This window comes from Heterodontus francisci, chromosome 4 (assembly GCF_036365525.1).
Source record: "Heterodontus francisci isolate sHetFra1 chromosome 4, sHetFra1.hap1, whole genome shotgun sequence".
NCBI lineage: Eukaryota > Metazoa > Chordata > Chondrichthyes > Heterodontiformes > Heterodontidae > Heterodontus > Heterodontus francisci.
In genome coordinates this window covers 137,475,276-137,493,376 of record NC_090374.1, presented here as the reverse complement: position 1 = coordinate 137,493,376, position 18,101 = coordinate 137,475,276, and the positions used below count along the sequence as shown (strand labels likewise).

Genomic DNA, 18,101 nt, shown 5'->3' with positions numbered 1-18,101 from the left:
ACACGGCATGGAAAACTGTGCGGGCTGCTTCCTGGCTCCGGTGGGGAGGCCTCATTTAAAGGCACTTACTGCCTGAATAAGGGACCCCAGCATCGGGAAGGGGTGGGGGGGGCTGACAGCCCATCCCCCTGCCCTTGCCGCCGGCCCCCATCCCCTGCAAACTCCACCCTGCAAGACTGCTCCTGCCCTGACCTATCTGAGGCCTGGTTCCAGCGACACTCCTCAGCCTCTGGTCGATGCTCCTCCAGCAGCAGCCACCGCTTCCGAGGCACGCTACAGCTGCCAGCCTCTGATTGGCCGGCAGCTCTCCAAGGATGGGACTTCCGGTGACAAGGTCCTTTTACCTGTGGAAGATCCGTTGCTGTTCACTTAAGTGGACAGTAGATTCAGCAAGCCTTCCGGATAAGAGGCGACGCAGGGATCTCGACATCGCTTTTTCCAGACATTGAGACCCCCCCGCCACCAGCATAAGATTTCCCCCCCCATAGTGCCTTTCACAACCTCAGGAAATCCAAAGCATTTCACAGCCCGTGAAGTAACTTCTAAAGTGTAGTCACTGTTTTAATGTAGGGAGGTTTGTGATGGGAAAGAGGAATTTGTAGTTGTTTCTATTGTCATGCAGGCTCCACCTGCCAAGACTGAGGCACACATTATTTCGCCACATGAACATTAAAACTTAAAATTGTAGCTGGGAAGAAAAGAGGGCCTATCACAAGGAATTTCCAAGCCCCTGACTGGAAAGACATTTGCATGCTGGCAGACAGTGTTGGAACAAAGGACCCAGTCCCTGCTTCTCAAATACACAGAAGACCTGGTCAGGCCAGTTTAGTCACATAACTACCTGGCTGTTTAAATTTTGAACTTGCTGAAAGAAAGAAACTCAGAAAGCTGTTTGCTCCTGGACTGAGAACACCTCTCTCCTGTCTACTCCCATCTCTTTCATATGGAACGGAAGACCCATTGAAGACACATGAACTCAAAGAGAGAAAAGTCTCCTACGTGAACAAGGTTTAAGAAGAATATTGGGCCCCTACGAAAAGTAAGAGCTGTGTACAATCAAAGACTCTACGCCGGGCTGGAAATACAGAAACAGGAGCAAGAAACCCCCTTCAGAGACTGCCTCAAACCTCTCTATTTTTCTTTTGCTCTTTTCTGTCCCTATTTGCATGTATGTATCGCGTGTGCATGCTAGCATGGGCGTTTCGTATATCTGTAGGCGTTAACCGAATTAGAGTTTAAGTAAGTTTAATAAATTCTTCTTTAAACCTAAGAAAACCTGATGTGCGCATTTCTTTACCTTATAATTGGAAAATGGTGAACAAGGATTCACCAAAGGGGGAGCTCAAAACAGTGTGTTCAAAATTAAACCCTGTTACAATAAGACCAGGTGAAGATAGTAGAAGACCCCTAGACACCTTTCTCACCTGGTCATAACACTATACTTCATAATGACTTTTGACTATAAGCGTTTTTTGTCAGAGGAGGAAGCCATTGTGTGGACGGTTTGCCTATTAGGAGACCATTAAACTGGGGCAGAGGGTGAGGAGAGTCTCTAAGATCAAAGATGCACAAGGAAAGGTACCAACAGTAATAAGGTAGCGATCGGAACTAGTAAAAGGTAATCTTGCTATCTTCTAAGCAACAACATTGGATTGACTTTAGGGATTTTCCGGTTGGATGTATTAAGATGGACCGAATGACTTCTCTCATTTATCACCCACTCTCACATTACTTGAATTTACTTCCAACTTCAGGCAGCCTTTCAGGAAGATGCCCTGCCTCTGATTGCAGAAAAATCCCTTTTCTGTTTGAGGCCCGAGGGGTCTTGCTGGCTTCTTAAGTTCTCCCAAGAACCCAGGTTATTTTTTGTTAGAAAAACAAGAAGATGCAACAGACGATGGTGACTTCCTGCTGGAGTCAACACCAAGAGGTCAGCTCAACAATGCATATGTGTGATTTTGTTCCCCCGTGGTCCTCTTGGTGGTGGCCATCTTGGGAAGCTTATCCTGAAGCTCTGATCAGGCCTCTATGTTTAGTTACTGTAGCAATCAGAGACTCAATTTTGGATATGATTACAGGCCACCTATCCCTACTGTATTTCTTTTTTGTGTCATATTTTAATCTAAAATTAAGATCATAGTTTTAAAGGAAAGTATAATTTAGCGGCTACTTGAACTAGGAGACGTATGTCTTAGTCTTGGATGTCATCGGGGGAGGGGGCTGAAAATTGGACTGTGGGCCAGAATTTTTCATTGGGCGGGAGGCCCCGTCCACTGGCTGAAATGTCGGTAGCAAGCCCGCCTCCGCTGGGCTTGGAGAGCCAGACTGCGATTTTTCACTCCCCAGGCATTTAATTGGTCTTGGGTGGGATTTCTACCACCTTGAGGCAGGAAATCCCACCTGATGGAGCTGCCAGCCAGTCAGTGGGTGGGCAGCTCTTAGTTCCAGCAGTGTCACCAGGAGCGATGGCCACTGCTGGGACTACACCCAGCCATCGAAGGAAGAGGACAGGCGACTCGGGAAAGGAGGTAAGTTTTTGGGGCCTCGCTAGGGACAATTGGTTGAGCGCCGGTGAGGCAAGGGGGGTCAGTTAGGGGGCGCGGAGGGAGTGTTGTGCATTGGGGGCAGTTGGGGCTTCAGGGGCGGCCCTCCATGGTGCACAGGGTGCCCGATCAGGAGGGCCCCCAACCAGCCCGCAAGAAGGACACCTGGTTTCACCAGGCAAGCTTTTTATAGAGACATAGAGTTATATAGCACAGAAACAGGCCCTTCGGCCTCAGCCACCTGCCAGCCAAGGGTAAAATACCCACCGCGGCGGGTGGACGCCCTTAAGTGCCAGTTAATTGGTCGCTTAAGGGCCTTGATTGGCCTGGGGCGGGCGGGCCATTTCTCGCTGCCGCCCCGTGTAAAATTGCAGCGGGGCGAGAGGGAGTCAGAATTCCCCCACCCCCTCCCCCACCTTCCACTCAGCTTTACATCCCCTTCCCCCCCGCCACCAGCCCACTCGTTTGGGGGGCGTAAAATCCCATCCATGGTTTCTGTACAATATCACTTTTTTAGTGATTAAAAGTATTTTAAGGTAATGTAGTTCCATAGAAGTCATATCAAGGATTCTTTATATGAAAATCAGGATTTTTGAAGTGCAGGCTTATTTTTACATTTTGGTGTTTTTGATAACAAAAAATTTAATTGTTGCTCGGTAGTACAGAACTTGAGTATTGCTGAAAAAAGAGATATGCTGTCAAAGCTTTTCAGCTTGCATTCATCAGGACAGACACAAGAATGCCAAATTTCAAATAGAGCATCAGTTTATACTACATGAGGAAAGGTTGGTAAATCGGTATCGCCATGGAGAATGCACCAGGGAACTATTGTCCATCACACTTTGTTCTATTCAAAAAAAATGTCCAATGCCTGGAATGTTCCTCTTGCCTGCAGAGGACAGTTCCCTGTGTATGAATATACGTATCTTCTAGCAAGCGTAAGAAAGCCACGTTAAGAGCCTGACTGGTAATCTTAAATTGTTTGGGTAATTCTTAGCACACTCGGGATTGTTCAGTAAGCGCTCTCGAATCGCAGAATCACATCTAACGTGTTACGACCTGGTGAGAAAGGTATCTAGGGATCCCTCTCAGCCTTCACCTGGTCTTACCATAACAGGGTTTTATTTTTAAATACACTGTGTTTTTCCATCCCCCTTAGAGTCATGGAGTTATACAGCACAGAACCAGGCCCATCGGCCCAAATCCTTGTTCACCGCTTTCCAATTATAAGGCACAGAAACCAGCACAAACAGGTTTATTTAGGTTTAAAGAAGAAAAGTTGGAATTTATTAAACTCTAATTTGGTTGATGCATACGGATACACGACGCACCCATGCTAGCATGCATACACGATACATGCAAATAGAGACAGAAAAGAGCAGAAGAAAAATAAAGTGGAAAAATTTGAGGCAATATCTGAAGAGTTTTTGTTACAGTTCTTCGAGCTCACTGTAGAGTCCTTGATTGTAGGTAGATCTTGCTATTCGTTGGGGCCCAGTATTCTTCTTAAACCTTGTTCGCTGTCGGAGACTTTTCTCTCTTGGGGTTCATGTGTCTTCAGTGGATTCAGAGGCTTAGGAGAAAGAGATGGAAGCAGACAGGAGAGATCTTCTCAGTCCAGGAACAAACAGACATTCTCAGTTCAAACTGTTTGTACAATTCAGAAAAACCCAGGTTGCCAAGCAGGTTAGTCATGTGACTAACTGGTCTGACCACGTCTTGGATTGTATCACCATAGCAGTCTCTGGAATGCTCCTCTTACACACAATCTCTGGTGATCACAGTCCATTGTGGGTTGAATGTGTCAGGGAATGGTACTTTGTCCTTCCAATCATCATCTGTTAATATGCAAATGTCTTTTCCAGCTACGGCTGATCTGTTTAACAAGTCCTTTCTTCACTCCAGTAACAGTTTAAAATAAATGTTCATGACAAAATTAATGTGCCTCATTCTTGGCAGGTGGGGGCCTAGCATGGCAAACATTAGACGTGTAATTATTTTGTGATGCGTCTTAGCATATGTTCTGCTATCATTTTTATTATGTTATTGATAGATTGTACTCTGATTCTTCCTATGAGGTCCAAATAGAATGTCAATCACGCATTGAACATTTGATTTCACCTGGCACTCCCTTTCACCATTGCTTTCTCATAGGCCAGTAGACCAACCATTTTAAGCTTTAATTGTATGGGTAATTAGCCAAGCCTTTAAAATAACAATTCCGAAATGCGTACCAACTGTCTGCTGTTACTCAGTTGATCTTTATTGTTGTTGTTGGATCCTTCAAAGAAAATGTGAGGTGAACGAACTTAGAAACCTGGATAAATATAATTGAGTTAATCTGTGCTAGTACTGAAATAGCTTAAACTAAACTGAAGATTACTTTAAAGAAAATTGTACACTATGCACTTTTACAATATTCACAAGTTTCCTGAAAATGGCATATACAAACATAAAAAGATTTTAATGTGCAACTCTGACTAAATGGAATAGATGTTTATTTTAACAATAAAATAATTAATAAAATAAAAGCAAAATACTGCAGATGCTGGAAATTTGAAATAAAAACAAGAAGTGCTGGAAATAATCAGCAGGTCTGGCAGCATCTGTGGAGAGAGAAGCAGAGTTAATGTTTCAGATGAGTATCCATCAGAACTGACAACTGTTAGAAATGTAGAAATGTTAAATTTCTAACATTTGCCAGTTCTGATGAAGGGTCACTGACCTGAAACGTTAACTCTGCTTCTCTATCTATCGATGTTTAATTTCTTTTATTCAACTAGTATGTTAAGTCTCTGTTCTTAATATTCAGTAATGTCTGTAATTATAATTTGCATAGATCAAGATTACAAAGGGCAGGATCACTTGCAGAAAATAAATAGTCCAGAGCCCCAGTTTTAATTCATGGCGGGAATCGATTGTGCAGGAGATGAAGTGGGTGGTGATCGATCTGGCCCCCAAAGCGTGAGGCCAGAGAGATGTTAACTCTTGGGCCTCATTTGAATACCTTATCACTGACTCTCGCCTGAAACTGGTGTGGATGATAATGGCAGCGGACTGGAATAAAAACTCACGGGAGGGTCAGGCTGTCATGAGGAATCAATGGAAATGGTCCCCAGCAAGGTGGGATTGGTAAAATTGGTGCTGGGGGAGGCCTGGGGCAGGGAAGGCCCAAAATATCTTTGTGAGACCAGGAGGGGAAATCCTGCTGTCCCACAAGGAACCTTTAAAAAGAACACTCACCTGGGCTTCCTGTGGCCAGGATTCTGCCTGCCAGTAGCTTTTGCTGGGTCTGATTTAAAATGGGGTGCATTATCGGAATGCGATGTTATCATATAAATTTGACCTGCACTCTTCACAGGCAGGCAGCCTTCCCATGCCTGATTTCAGGAAAGGGTAGAAACATGACAGGAATGCTGCACATACCCTGTTCCCTCCGCACCATTCCTGCTGGTCAGGGAAATTAAAATACCCTCTGAAGTCTCAGCTTCATGCTGAAAATGCTGCCATTGACTCCCAAACTACCCCACTTCGGTGCCCAATATCCCTGCTTCCCAGCCCCAATCTGCACCCGGACCCAATTACTTATCTGAATGCAGAGAGCTATTTGGGGAGCTTCAACATTCAACGCAGGGAGGGTACCTTGCACCGCCCCTCCAATGTGACCGTTCTATTCAAATTGTACTTTAAACATGTACATGACTGGAAAAATACTGTTTTTATGTTTGTTTTTAGCTTCAGTGGTTATTGGACAACTATGAGACAGCAGAAGGTGTCAGCCTTCCTAGAAGTACTCTGTACAACCACTATCTGCGTCACTGTCAGGAACAGAAGCTTGACCCAGTGAATGCAGCTTCTTTTGGGAAACTCATCCGCTCCATTTTCATGGGTCTGCGCACCAGGCGACTAGGCACAAGGTTAGTTACTTTCCAGCATTCTTCCTGTTTTCTGAATATTATTGCAGTGATTCAATTCTCTTTATTTCAAACATCTCTCTCTCTTAGGGGAAATTCTAAATATCACTACTACGGCATCCGGATTAAACCAGACTCCCCACTAAATCGCTTACAGGAGGACATGCAGTACATGGCTATGAGACAACAACCCATGCATCAAAAACAGAGGTAACAGCTTCAAGTGGCTACGAATACTCACATCTATATCTGACTCATAGCTCTCAAAACAGAATGTTGACTGCCACTGTCTGTTTAAACATTAACTATTATGGCAGTTTCTCTTTTCCTTCCGTTTTTAAGATTGTATGAAGTTCTAGATATTGATCCGGTATTTGCTGTCAAAATAATGGCAATGCAAATGGCACTCGCTGTTAGCTATGAGTAAACGGTGAAGCAACGACAGGTGTGGAGTCAATGTTCGGTTAAATGTGAATATCTAAAAATTGCTGTCTGAGTTGCGCTGCTGCCCCATTAGCATCGCAAAAAATGCACCTCATCCCTAGCCTCCCTTTCTTTAGGAACTTCTTGTATTTTCTCATTGATTACCCATTAAACGCACCATAGAAATGTAAGTCTTGTCATTACATGCGTAAGTAGCCTTTTAGCAAGTTACTGCCTCCCAATCAACTTCTCTGGCACTAAAAATTAACTATTACAAGTGTGGAATCTCATTCCTTCAGCTTTTTAATTTTTAGGGGAGATTTTAAAAGTAACAAATTTTAAGTTTTCCATTTTTTTCCTTTCTGTTTTTTCTCTTTTACTCCAATCTTTCTGTTTATTTCCCTTCCTGTATCTGACTTGACATTGAATTCTCCCCATTTAATTCATCCTTCTCAATTCTTCCTGGGTTAATTTCCCAGCTCTTGAATCTCATTGCTTAAGGAGCTACCCTGTTAGGGCTGTCCTGTTCACACAGGTCCCAGATGCCCCATTTCCATCACTGTGCCACTCACACTTGGCAGGAAAAATCTTTTGAGCTGAAGGGTGCAGGTGCAAGTTTAACTAACAGCAGACACCATTAGATGCCCTTTTACGTAAAAATCTGGCCTAATCTGATAGTCTGAAAAGGCAAAGTTGTTTTTGTAACACTGTGCTCAATGCAATCTGGACCAAAATGAACAAAGCTTCTGGGCAAAAACAGTAAAATGCTATGAGTGACAGTCAAGTAATATGAATAATAGTTTGGAAAGGAGACTTATATATGGTAACAGCACTGCATGTAAAAGTATCTACATTTGATACAGAGGGCTGGATTTTATGTCGGGCGGATGGGAGCTGGCCACTGACGTAAAAGTCGGTGGCGAACCCGCTTCCGCCCAGCCCGGGGATCCGTCCTGCATTTTACGGTTCCCCAGGCTTTAATTGTTATGAGACGGGACTTCCACCCATTTGAGAGGGGAAGTCCTGCCTCATTGAGCTGCCGGCCAATCATTGGGCCAGCAGCTCTTAGTCCCAGCAGCGCCACCGGGAGTAGTGGCCACTGCTGGAACTGCAGCCCAGCTGAGAACATGGAGCCGGGACTGAAGGTAAGTTGGGGTTTGCCCCACCGTGGGAATCGGTCGCAACCTGGCTAGGCAAGGGTGGTCGTTTGGGGCAAAGGGTGGGGGCGTCTTGGGTCCTGGGGGTGGTTGGGGAAGCGGGGGCGGCCCTCAATCAGGCACCCTGTGCTCAATTGTCAGGGCCCCCTCCCCCCCCCTCCCGGTGCGCTGAGAGGCCGCCAGTTATCACTGGGCGGTCTTTCACATCTACCGGATGCCCGCTTACCATGGGTAAAATACTCCCGGAGGCAGGCGAAGGCCCTTAAGTGGCCGTTAAGTGGCCATTTAAGAGCCTTGATTGGCCTGAGGCGGGCAGTCCATTTCTCGCCCCCACACCCCGCAGCCCAGGTAAAGTGGGGCAGGGGTGGGAGCGGGCCGGGAAGGCCTCCCGGAGACTCCCGGTGAATTTTACGCCACCATCAGCTCGCTGAAGTGGCGTAAAATTCCATCCAGAGAATCATAGATATCCAAAAGTGATTGCAAAACAGTCATCTAATCTGGTGAGTTCAGATTACATCAGAAACTGTCCTAATGTTTTTCGATTATTGTCTGAATCTCAACATTAGATTACAGCTTTCAAATCATTCCGGGCATCATTTCTTTATTATAATATGCAGTTTGGTTATCAGATAGAGTTCTTTTATTGTTAGATCTTTTTTTGCCAAAGGTGGCTATTGATGGAATTACAACTGCCAGTGTGTTCCAATTCTTTATGTAGGATTAATGATTGTAACAGTATTACAACAAATTTATGGTAAAATGATTTTCAATTCCATAGGAAACATAGGAGCATAAGAAGATAGAAACAGGAGTAGGCCATTGAGCCCCCTTGAGTTTGTTGTGCCATTCAGTTAGACCATGCCAGCTAACTTTGATCAGCTCGTAGTTTTGCAGTCTGGGCCTGATTTTAATTCTGTAAGTGAATGGGTTTTGAACGAGTTAGAATCTTGCCCTTCGTCTCTGATGATAAATACCAGTAACTCCCCGATTATATCGAAACAATGGATTCAAATCTTTACAGTTTACATGTGCAAAATTGAAATATAAACTGGCCTGTCTTACCTGTCAAATCCTCACAGTACAAGAGAGGAGAAACTAGTGCTTGGGTTCACAGGAAAGAGAGGATAGTTGAATAGCATTCACTATTGTGACACAGCATGCAAATTTTCCTGGGTGAGAAAATGCAAATCCATTTCAAAATATCACTAGTAAGATTTTCTAATTTACATTAAATTAATCATTAAATTCTAAACATTCCTTTTGTTAGAAGTTGATTCAGGTCCTGAGCTATTGCAAACAGGATGGTTTTGTCTATAGAATCTTATAATATTGCAACACAGTAGCAGATCATTCAGCCCACCAAATATCTGTTTCTCTACTCATGAGCGACATCATCTAATTTCATTCTCAGTACCCTCACATTCTTTTTCAAGCAATTATCTAATTCCTTCTTAAAATAATTTATTCATTGGCCCTGCTTCAACAATGGTTCATTGCTAAGAATTCCACATTCTAACTACTCTTGTGTAAAGACATTTTTTCGAACTGCCTATTTACTACTTTTTGATCTTGTATAACCATGATGCCAGCAGGTGAAAATAATCTATCAATATTTGCCTTACTATAAAGCTTCCTGATCTTGAAGACCTCTCTATCATGTCACTTTTCAACATTCATAGCTCTACTAAAAAAGAACTATTTGCACTGCCACCTTTAATGTGCATCTGAACCATGGGCACTCTGCTCCTTTACTCTATTTAAAATCTTACCAATTTAAAGTGTCTTTTCTTTCCCAATTGTTTCTACCATTTATCTGCCCATCCTGTTAACCTGTCTAGGTCCTCCTTTCGTCTTTCACAGCCTTTATCGCACCACTTGAATTTGATGCAATCAGCAAATTTTGATATTGTTCTCAAAGTCCCTAGGCCTAGATCATCTGTTTATGTAGTAAGAGTAGCCAGAACGTAAGCATCTGTTGATTACCAAGCACCATGGCTTTTCCTGGGAACCTAAGTGACAATAGCACTTTTTTTTAAAAAACCTTAGCTTCATATTATTGTGTTCTCTTCATGACCTCTAGAATATTTACTGGCACTTAGCAACCTTGGATATCAATTTCAGGTGTGTGCCAGAACAGTAGGAAATGGCATGCAGAGCCAACATGCCCCAGATATATTTTAAAATATTAATTTGAGCGCCTGTCGACCCTGCATATCATCTCCCTCAAATAGATGGGTGCTTCTACCCCCTATTGGTCTCCATCATCAGAAAATGCAATGAGCTACAAATCCGGGCTATTTTTGGAAAATGTGACATCCATTCATTTCTGCACCTGGCCACCGCTCGAACACTACTGCAAGTGAGGAAAATCTACACTTTACAGTCTAGAAGGATTCTGCTTCATGGGAGATCTTGTTGAGGTACAATATATAAGATGGTACAAAATCAAAATACTGCAGAGGCTGGAAGCCTGAAATAAAAACAGAAAATGCTCTAAATGCTCAGCAGGTCAGGCAGCATCTGTAGAGAGAAAAACAGAGTTAATAGGATGGATTTTCAAACACCCTTGAGGGCAAAGTCAGATGGGGACGCACTTGTAAAATAGTGCTGCCAGATAAAGGCCTGTTCGGGTCTGGAAAAAAAAACCCGACCTGAACCCGACAGAACCACATCAGACCCGAGCCCGAATCGAGTCCTTCCATTTTTTCCCGCGCCCGACCCAACCCAAGCCCATCCCGACCATAGTGCACTCACTGTACGTTCCACTTTTGGATGGATGGAATGGAAGAAAGCTGCAGCATAAGCGCGATGATGTCATTGAGACGCTCACTCTTTCATTGCACAGACTCAGGGTCTATGGAGTCCGGATGCACGTTTCCCTCCTTGAGGTCCTGGACTCCCAGCTCAGGCAGGTTTTTCAAATTTTGACACTTACTTACTCAACTTCCCTTTTCTTCCCAGCAGAGCAAAAGGTAATACTGTGTGTGTCCTACCCGAGCCCGAAAGCTGGACCCGGAAGAGCGACCCAAACCTGACACGTCGTCGGGTTCGGGTCAGGTAGCAGGCCTTTACTTTCAAATGGCTTGTCAGTCTTCTGATGCTTCCGGAACGTGCTGCAATTTTCAAAGCGAGGATGGGGGAGGGGGGATCCTGCAACCTGTCCGCTTCCAATTAACTGCCCGTTAAGCTTGTTGAAGAATTTGTTAACAGGCTGGAGAGGGCCAGAATTAAATTTTCAAAGCAGCAAACAGGAAAAGCGAAGGGTCTGGGGCACATTAGTGCACACCTGTAGGGAGCACTGCGAGGATCTATATTGTGATGTTACTGCTGAATTGAAGTGGTGAAAAAAGGGTTATTTAAACTGTTCGAACGGAGAGGCTGCTAGTCTTCTGCTCTCCTGCCTGGTCCAAACTGCAAGGCAATGGAAATCCCAGTCATGGGTATCGTCTGCCTTTGAGCATTGCACTCCAGAGCCAGTTCCTGCCTCAAGCTCACCTCTGACCCAATTGGGGGCTTTGCATATTAAAATAATGCCTTATCAGCGATGCAGACACTGGTCAGGATCAGGACCCGGGAATGATCGGTGCCAGGTTCCCAACCCCAGATTGAAAATCCAGCGCAATGTTTTAGGTCGATGATCTTTCATCAGAATTGTAAAATGTTAAAATTGCAATAAGTTTTAAGCAAGTGAAAGGGGGGACAATGAGGGAAAAAAACTAAAAGACAGGTATGTGATAGGGTGGAACACAGAAGAGATTAAATGAAAGAAGAGTTGGTGGTGCAGGGCCAAATGGAGTGGTACAGAAGCAAGTAAAGAAACAAAGATGTGTCTAGAGGAGGTGTGAATGGCAGAATCGTGAACAGCTCCCATCCGAAAGTAAAAACAAGAGAAAAATGAGAATAAAACCAAAATCTGAAAGAAAAAGGAAGCAAAATGGGGGCAGAGGTTACAGTCTGAAATGTTGAACTCAGTGTTGCATTTGGAATTGAAAGGTGAGGTACTGTTCGAGCTTACGTTGAACTTCGTTGGAACACTGTAGGAGGCCGAGGGCACAGAGGTCAGCATGAGAACAAGGTGGAGAAATGACAGGCGACTGGAAGCTCGGAAGGCTTGCAGACTAAATGGTGATGTTCCACAAGGCAGTCACCGAATCTGCGTTTGATCTCCCCATTGTAGAGCAAATCACATTGTGAGCAACGAATACAGGTTACTAAATTGAAAGAAGTACATATGAATCGCTGTTTCACCTGGAAGGAGTGTTTAGGGCCTTGGACAGTGAGAAGAGAGGAGATGGAAGGGAAGTTGTTGCATCTCCTGGGCTTGCATGGAAAGATGCCATGTAAGGGGAGGGGTGTTAGGGTGATTGAGGAGTGGACCAGGGTGTCAGGGAGGGAATGGTCCCTTCAAAATGCTGAAAAGGGAAGGGTGATATGTTTGGTGATGTTGACACGCTGGAGATGGCGGAAGATGATCCGTTGAATATGGAGGCTGGTGGGGTGGAAGGTGAGGATAAGGGGAACCCTATCATGGTTCTGGGAGTGAGGGGAAGGGATGAGAGCAGAAGAGCGGTTGAGGAAAAAGGATGACATATCAGAAGTGTCGGGATGGAAGGTTGCATCATCAAAACAGATATATGTTATATATTGTATATAAGATGGTGTTGGATGATTTAAACCCATAATATTATTTTAAATTAAGCCAGGAAAGTAGAAACAGGTATTGATTTAAATTAATGTGAAGTTAAAGCTTCTTTACTCGAAGAGTGCTATATTTTCGCCATAACCTCCCAGGCAGGTCGAAAAGACAAAAATATGAGCAATGTTTGAAATACAGTTGAATGCTAAGACAGGAAAGCTGCTTTAGTGCTAGAGAAATGGGTTTCAGTGGGCTGAATGGCGGCCCTTTCTTATTCTTGATTTATGTTCTTATGTCTGTGATGCCGTTGCACACAGAGAAATTAAAAGTTTATCATGTTTTAAGGCTCCAATTTGTTCCCACTCTTGTTTCTCTTTTTAAGGTGGGATTCTTGGGAATTTCACATTTTTCTAATTATTTTATTCCAATGTTTTCCATTTAAAATACCAGTCTTGGTAATATTGTTTCTTAGATATAAACCTATGCAGAAGTTGGATGGAATGGGAGATGGTTTTGCAGGAAGTGGCCAACAGATTCCTAACTCTGCAGAGCAAACCATTGTAGCACAGAGTCAACACCATCAGCAGTTCCTTGGTAAGCTACACTAAGTTTTCAGTAAACTTTTAATGTTGATTACCATTTTTAGTTTTCAAAGTAAGCTTATGTTGTGTACATTTTCAAATATAATATTCCAGAAATTTCTACTGAATTAGGGAAAGATCAAGATAAAGGTGCAAATATTTGGAGTGCTGTGCATAAAATGAGGAAGAAAATGAGCAGCACCAGCAAAACCAACAGCATCATGAGGTTCACCAACAGTAGCAGCACCTGCCTCACAGGAAAAAGGGAATGGATGCAGAGATCCAGTTCAAAGGGGGCAATACTCCCAGCACAGGATCTACAGACTGATGATCAGCTTCCTTGACATGATGGAGCAACAGTGCCTCAGGAGGCTCAGGCTTTTGCAGCAGGTCATTGCTGATGTCTGCAGCCTCCTGGAACAAGTCTTCCTTCCAAGAGGGCCAGGTGGGCATCCATTGCCAGTAGCTGTCAAGGTCACCATAGCCCAGAATTTCTCCGCCTCTGGCCCTTCCAGGGATCGGCTGATGACATCTTTACCAAGGCTGCCACTAATGTCCACTTTGCTACTGATGAGGACAGTCAGATTTAAAGGGCTGTCGCTTTTGCTGCATTGGCTTGATTCCCACAGGTACAGGAGTCATGGACTGCGCACATGTGGCAATCAAAGCACCCTCAGATTAACCAGCAGTCTTTGTCAATCACATGGGATTCCACTCCATCAATGATCAGCTGGTATTTGATCACCAGAAGGTTTTCATGCATATCTGTGCAAGATATCCTGGAAGAACATAAGAAATAGGAGCTAGAGTAGGCCATTTGGCCCTTCCAGCCTGCTCCACCACTTAACAAGATCATGGCTGACTGTCCACTTCAAATCCACCAATCCCTTATCCCTCAATTCCCAAAGTACCTAAAAATCTATCGACCATTGTCTTGAACATATTCACTGATTAAGCAGGGGTCGGTTAGCTCAGTTGGCTAGACGACTAGAGTGTGATGCAGAAAGACGCCAACAGCACAGGTTCAATCCCTGTACCAGCTGTGGTAGTTCATGGAGGCCTGCCTCTTCACCGTGCCCCATGCTTGAGGAGTGGTGCCCCTCAGCTATACATTACCAACTGTCTCTCTCTAATGGAGAGAGACGCCTATGGTCCTTTAGGAATACAGCTAAAACAAGAAGAATGACTAAGAATCCACAACTATCTGGGTTAGAGAATTCCAAAGATTCACAACCCTTTGAGTGAAAAAAATATCTCCTTATCTCAGTCCTAAATGGTCGACCCCTTATTCTGAGACTGTGACCCCGTGTTCTAGATTTGCCAGCCAGGGGAAACATCTTCTCAGCATCTGCCATTTCAAGCCCCTTAAGAATTTTATATGTTTCAATTACATCATCTCTCATTCTTCTAAGCTCCAGGGAATGTAAGTCTAGTCTACTCAATCTCTTCGCATAGGACAATCCCCTCATCCCAGGAAATAGTCAAGTGAACCTAGTACCCTCTAGGGCAAGTATGCCCTTCCTTAGATAAGAAGATCAAAACTGCACACAGTAGTCCAGGTGTGGCCTTACTTGTAACAAGATTTCTTTACTCTTCTATACTAACCAAGCCAGCATACCACTTGCTTTCCTAATTGCTTGTACCTGCATGTTAACCTTCTGTGATTCATTTACGAGGGCACCCAAGTCCCTCTGAATGCATGCATTTCCCATCTCTCCACATTATTTTTCCTACCAAAGTGGATAATTTCCCATTTTGCCACATTGTATTCATGTTCATGAAGAAGGAATTTTCCTGCACACATGATCAGGTGGCAGGTTGTTCAACCTTGCCGTTTAAGAGCGAAGACCAAAGTACGGAAAGTCCTCATCAGGGAACTCCTCTTTGCTGACAATGCTGCATTAACATCTCACACTGAAGAGTGTCTGCAGAGACTCATCAACAGGATTGCAGCTGTCTGCAACGAATTTGGCCTAACCATCAGCCTCAAGAAAACGAACATCATGGGACAGGACGTCAGAAATGCTCCATCCATCAATATCGGCGGCCACGCTTTGGAAGTGGTTCAAGAGTTCACCTAGGCTCAATTATCACCAGTAACCTGTCTCTCGATGCAAAAATCAACAAGCGCATGGGAAAGGCTTCCACTGCTATGTCCAGACTGGCCAAGAGAGTGTGGGAAAATGGCGCACTGACACGGAACACAAAAGTCCGAGTGTATCAAGCCTGTGTCCTCAGTACCTTGGCTCTACGGCAGCGAGGCCTGGACAACGTATGTCAGCCAAGAGCAACGTCTCAATTCATTCCATCTTCGCTGCCTCCGGAGAATCCTTGGCATCAGGTGGCAGGACCGTATCTCCAACACAGAAGTCCTCGAGGCGGCCAACATCCCCAGCATATACACCCTACTAAGCCAGTGGCACCTGAGATGGCTTGGCCATGTGAGCCGCATGGAAGATGGCAGGATCCCAAGGACACATTGTACAGCGAGTTCGTCACTGGTATCAGACCCACCGGCCGTCCATGTCTCCGCTTTAAAGACTTCTGCAAACGCGACATGAATCCCTGTGACATTGACCGCAAGTCGTGGGACACAGTTGCCAGCGCTCGCCAGAACTGGCGGGCAGCCATAAAGGCGGGCCTAAAGTGTGGCGAGTCGAAGAGACTTAGCAGTTGGCAGGAAAAAAGACAGAAGCGCAAGAGGAGAGCCAACTGTGTAACAGCCCCAACAACCAATTTTATCTGTTGCACCTGTGGAAGAGTCTGTCACTCTAGAATTGGCCTTTATAGCCACTCCAGGCGTTGTTTCACAAACCACTGACCACCTCCCGGCGCTTACCCATTGTCTCTCGAGACAAGGAGACCAAAGAAGAAGATTCATGTTCTTGCCCACTCACCCAACCTATCTATATCCCTCTGCAGCCTCTTTGCATCCTTCTCACCACTTACTTTCCCATCTAACTTTCTATCATCAGCAAACTTGGATATGTTACACTCAGTCCCTTCATCTAAGTCATTAATATAGATTGTAAATAGTTGAGGCCCAAGTACTGATCCTTGCAGTACCCCACTAGTCAGAGCCCGCCAACCCGAAAATGTCCCGTTTATTCCTACTTACTGTTTTCTGTCCACTAACCAATACTCAGTCCATGCTAATATATTACCCACAATCCCATGAGTCCTAATTTTGTGTAATAACCTCTTGTGTGACACTCCATCGAATGTTTTTTTGAAAATCCAAATACATAACATCCACTGGTTCCTCTTATCCATCTTATTAGTTACATCCTCAAAAATCTCCAACAGATTTGTCAAACACGATTTCCCTTTCATAAATCCATGCTTGATCTTGATTTTCTAAGTGACCTGCTATCCATGTCCCTCATAATAGATTCTAGCATTTTGCCTACTACTGATGTTAGGCTAACTGGCCTATACTTCCCTATTTTCTCTCTTCCTTCTTTCTTAAATAGCAGGGTTATGTTTTCTAATTTCCGATTCATGGGAACTTCGAGAATCTAAGGAATTCTGCAACATCAAAAACAATGCATCTACCACCTCTGCGGCTACCTCTGTTAAAACCCTAGCATGCAAGTCATCAGGTGCAGGGGATTTGTCGTCACATAGTCCCATTAATTTTCCAGTATTATTTCTTTAGTTAGACTGAAAGTTTCTCATTCTCATTAGATCTTTGGTTCCCCATTATTTCTGGAATGTTTTATGTCTTCTACTATGAAAACAGATACAATGACTGGAATCTTACCTGCACACTGTGGGTCCCAATGTCAAGACCAAATGTGGCTGTTGAAGCCGCACGGGTGGAGGACCACCGGACAAATAAGGATGGTGGCCTGCTGCTCCAAGCTGCCGATTAGGCCGGCAGCTCTGCGGCCGTTACACACCACCAATAGAGGTGACCACTGCTGAGGCTACGAGGAGAAGGAGAGGGCACTTCCATGTTGATGTGCCCTTGAAGGGACAGAAAGTGACTCATGAATGCGCCTTGTTCAGGCAGGCAGGCCCCAGCAATCGGAGGGGTGAACCCTCCAGCAGCCACGAGGGTGGCCGTTGCCATGGGGCATCCCTCCTTGAGACATGGAGCCTCCGGAAAGGAAGGCTCCCCTCCCCCCTGGGGAAGCCACTGGGAGGCCATCTCAGTGTAGCTGGCGAACTCATCATGTGACTGCGGGCCATTTTGAGGCTTGTTAAAATCACGGTAGCATGGTAAAATGGCTGTCAACAGGCCAATTAATTGACCGCCTGCTTCCAGTCACTGGGCAGCCGAGCCACTACCGTTTCCGCCTATAGTAATATCCCGTGGTGGCTTCCCCCCCCCCCCCCCCCCGACGCCTTCCGCTGCCATTTTACCACCCTCCCCCCACCCCGGCCCCCCAGCCCGTCTCCAAAGGTCTGGTAAAATTCAGCCCAATGCACTTGTTTAATGTCTCTGCAATTTTCCTTATTGCCCATTATAATTTCACCTGTCTCTGCCTCTTATTGGCCCACGTTTACTTTCACTAATCCCATCCTGTTTACATACATATAGAAGTGCTTATAATTTGTTTATATGTCTCTTGCTAGTCTACTCTCATATTGTCTTTCCTTATTAATTTCTTGCTCCTTCTTTGCTAAATTCTAAATTCCTCTCAATCCTCAGGTCTACAGCCCTTTTTTGCAACATTATAAGCTTCTTCCTTTGATCTACTATATTTAACTCTTTGTGTTAGCCACAGTTGGACCACCTTTTTGTGGGGTTTTGGTGCCTTCAAGGAATGTATATTCATTTGATATATATCAAAATTATGTATTAATTCTTTAAATGCTAGCCATTGCTCATCTACCGTCAT

General features: G+C 44.6%; 1 protein-coding gene across 17 annotated transcripts in view; it reads left to right on the top strand.

Moving 5' to 3' along the window:
- The window catches only part of rfx3 (regulatory factor X, 3 (influences HLA class II expression)), a 651,544-nt gene that overhangs the window by 518,397 nt on the left and 115,046 nt on the right, over positions 1–18,101 (top strand). For all 17 annotated transcript variants that reach the window (XM_068030220.1, XM_068030223.1, XM_068030230.1 and 14 more), the window contains 3 exons: positions 6,279–6,460; positions 6,548–6,667; positions 13,146–13,267. In XM_068030220.1, the coding sequence (XP_067886321.1) occupies positions 6,279–6,460; positions 6,548–6,667; positions 13,146–13,267 (424 nt within the window). The remainder of the gene's footprint in view (positions 1–6,278; positions 6,461–6,547; positions 6,668–13,145; positions 13,268–18,101) is intronic.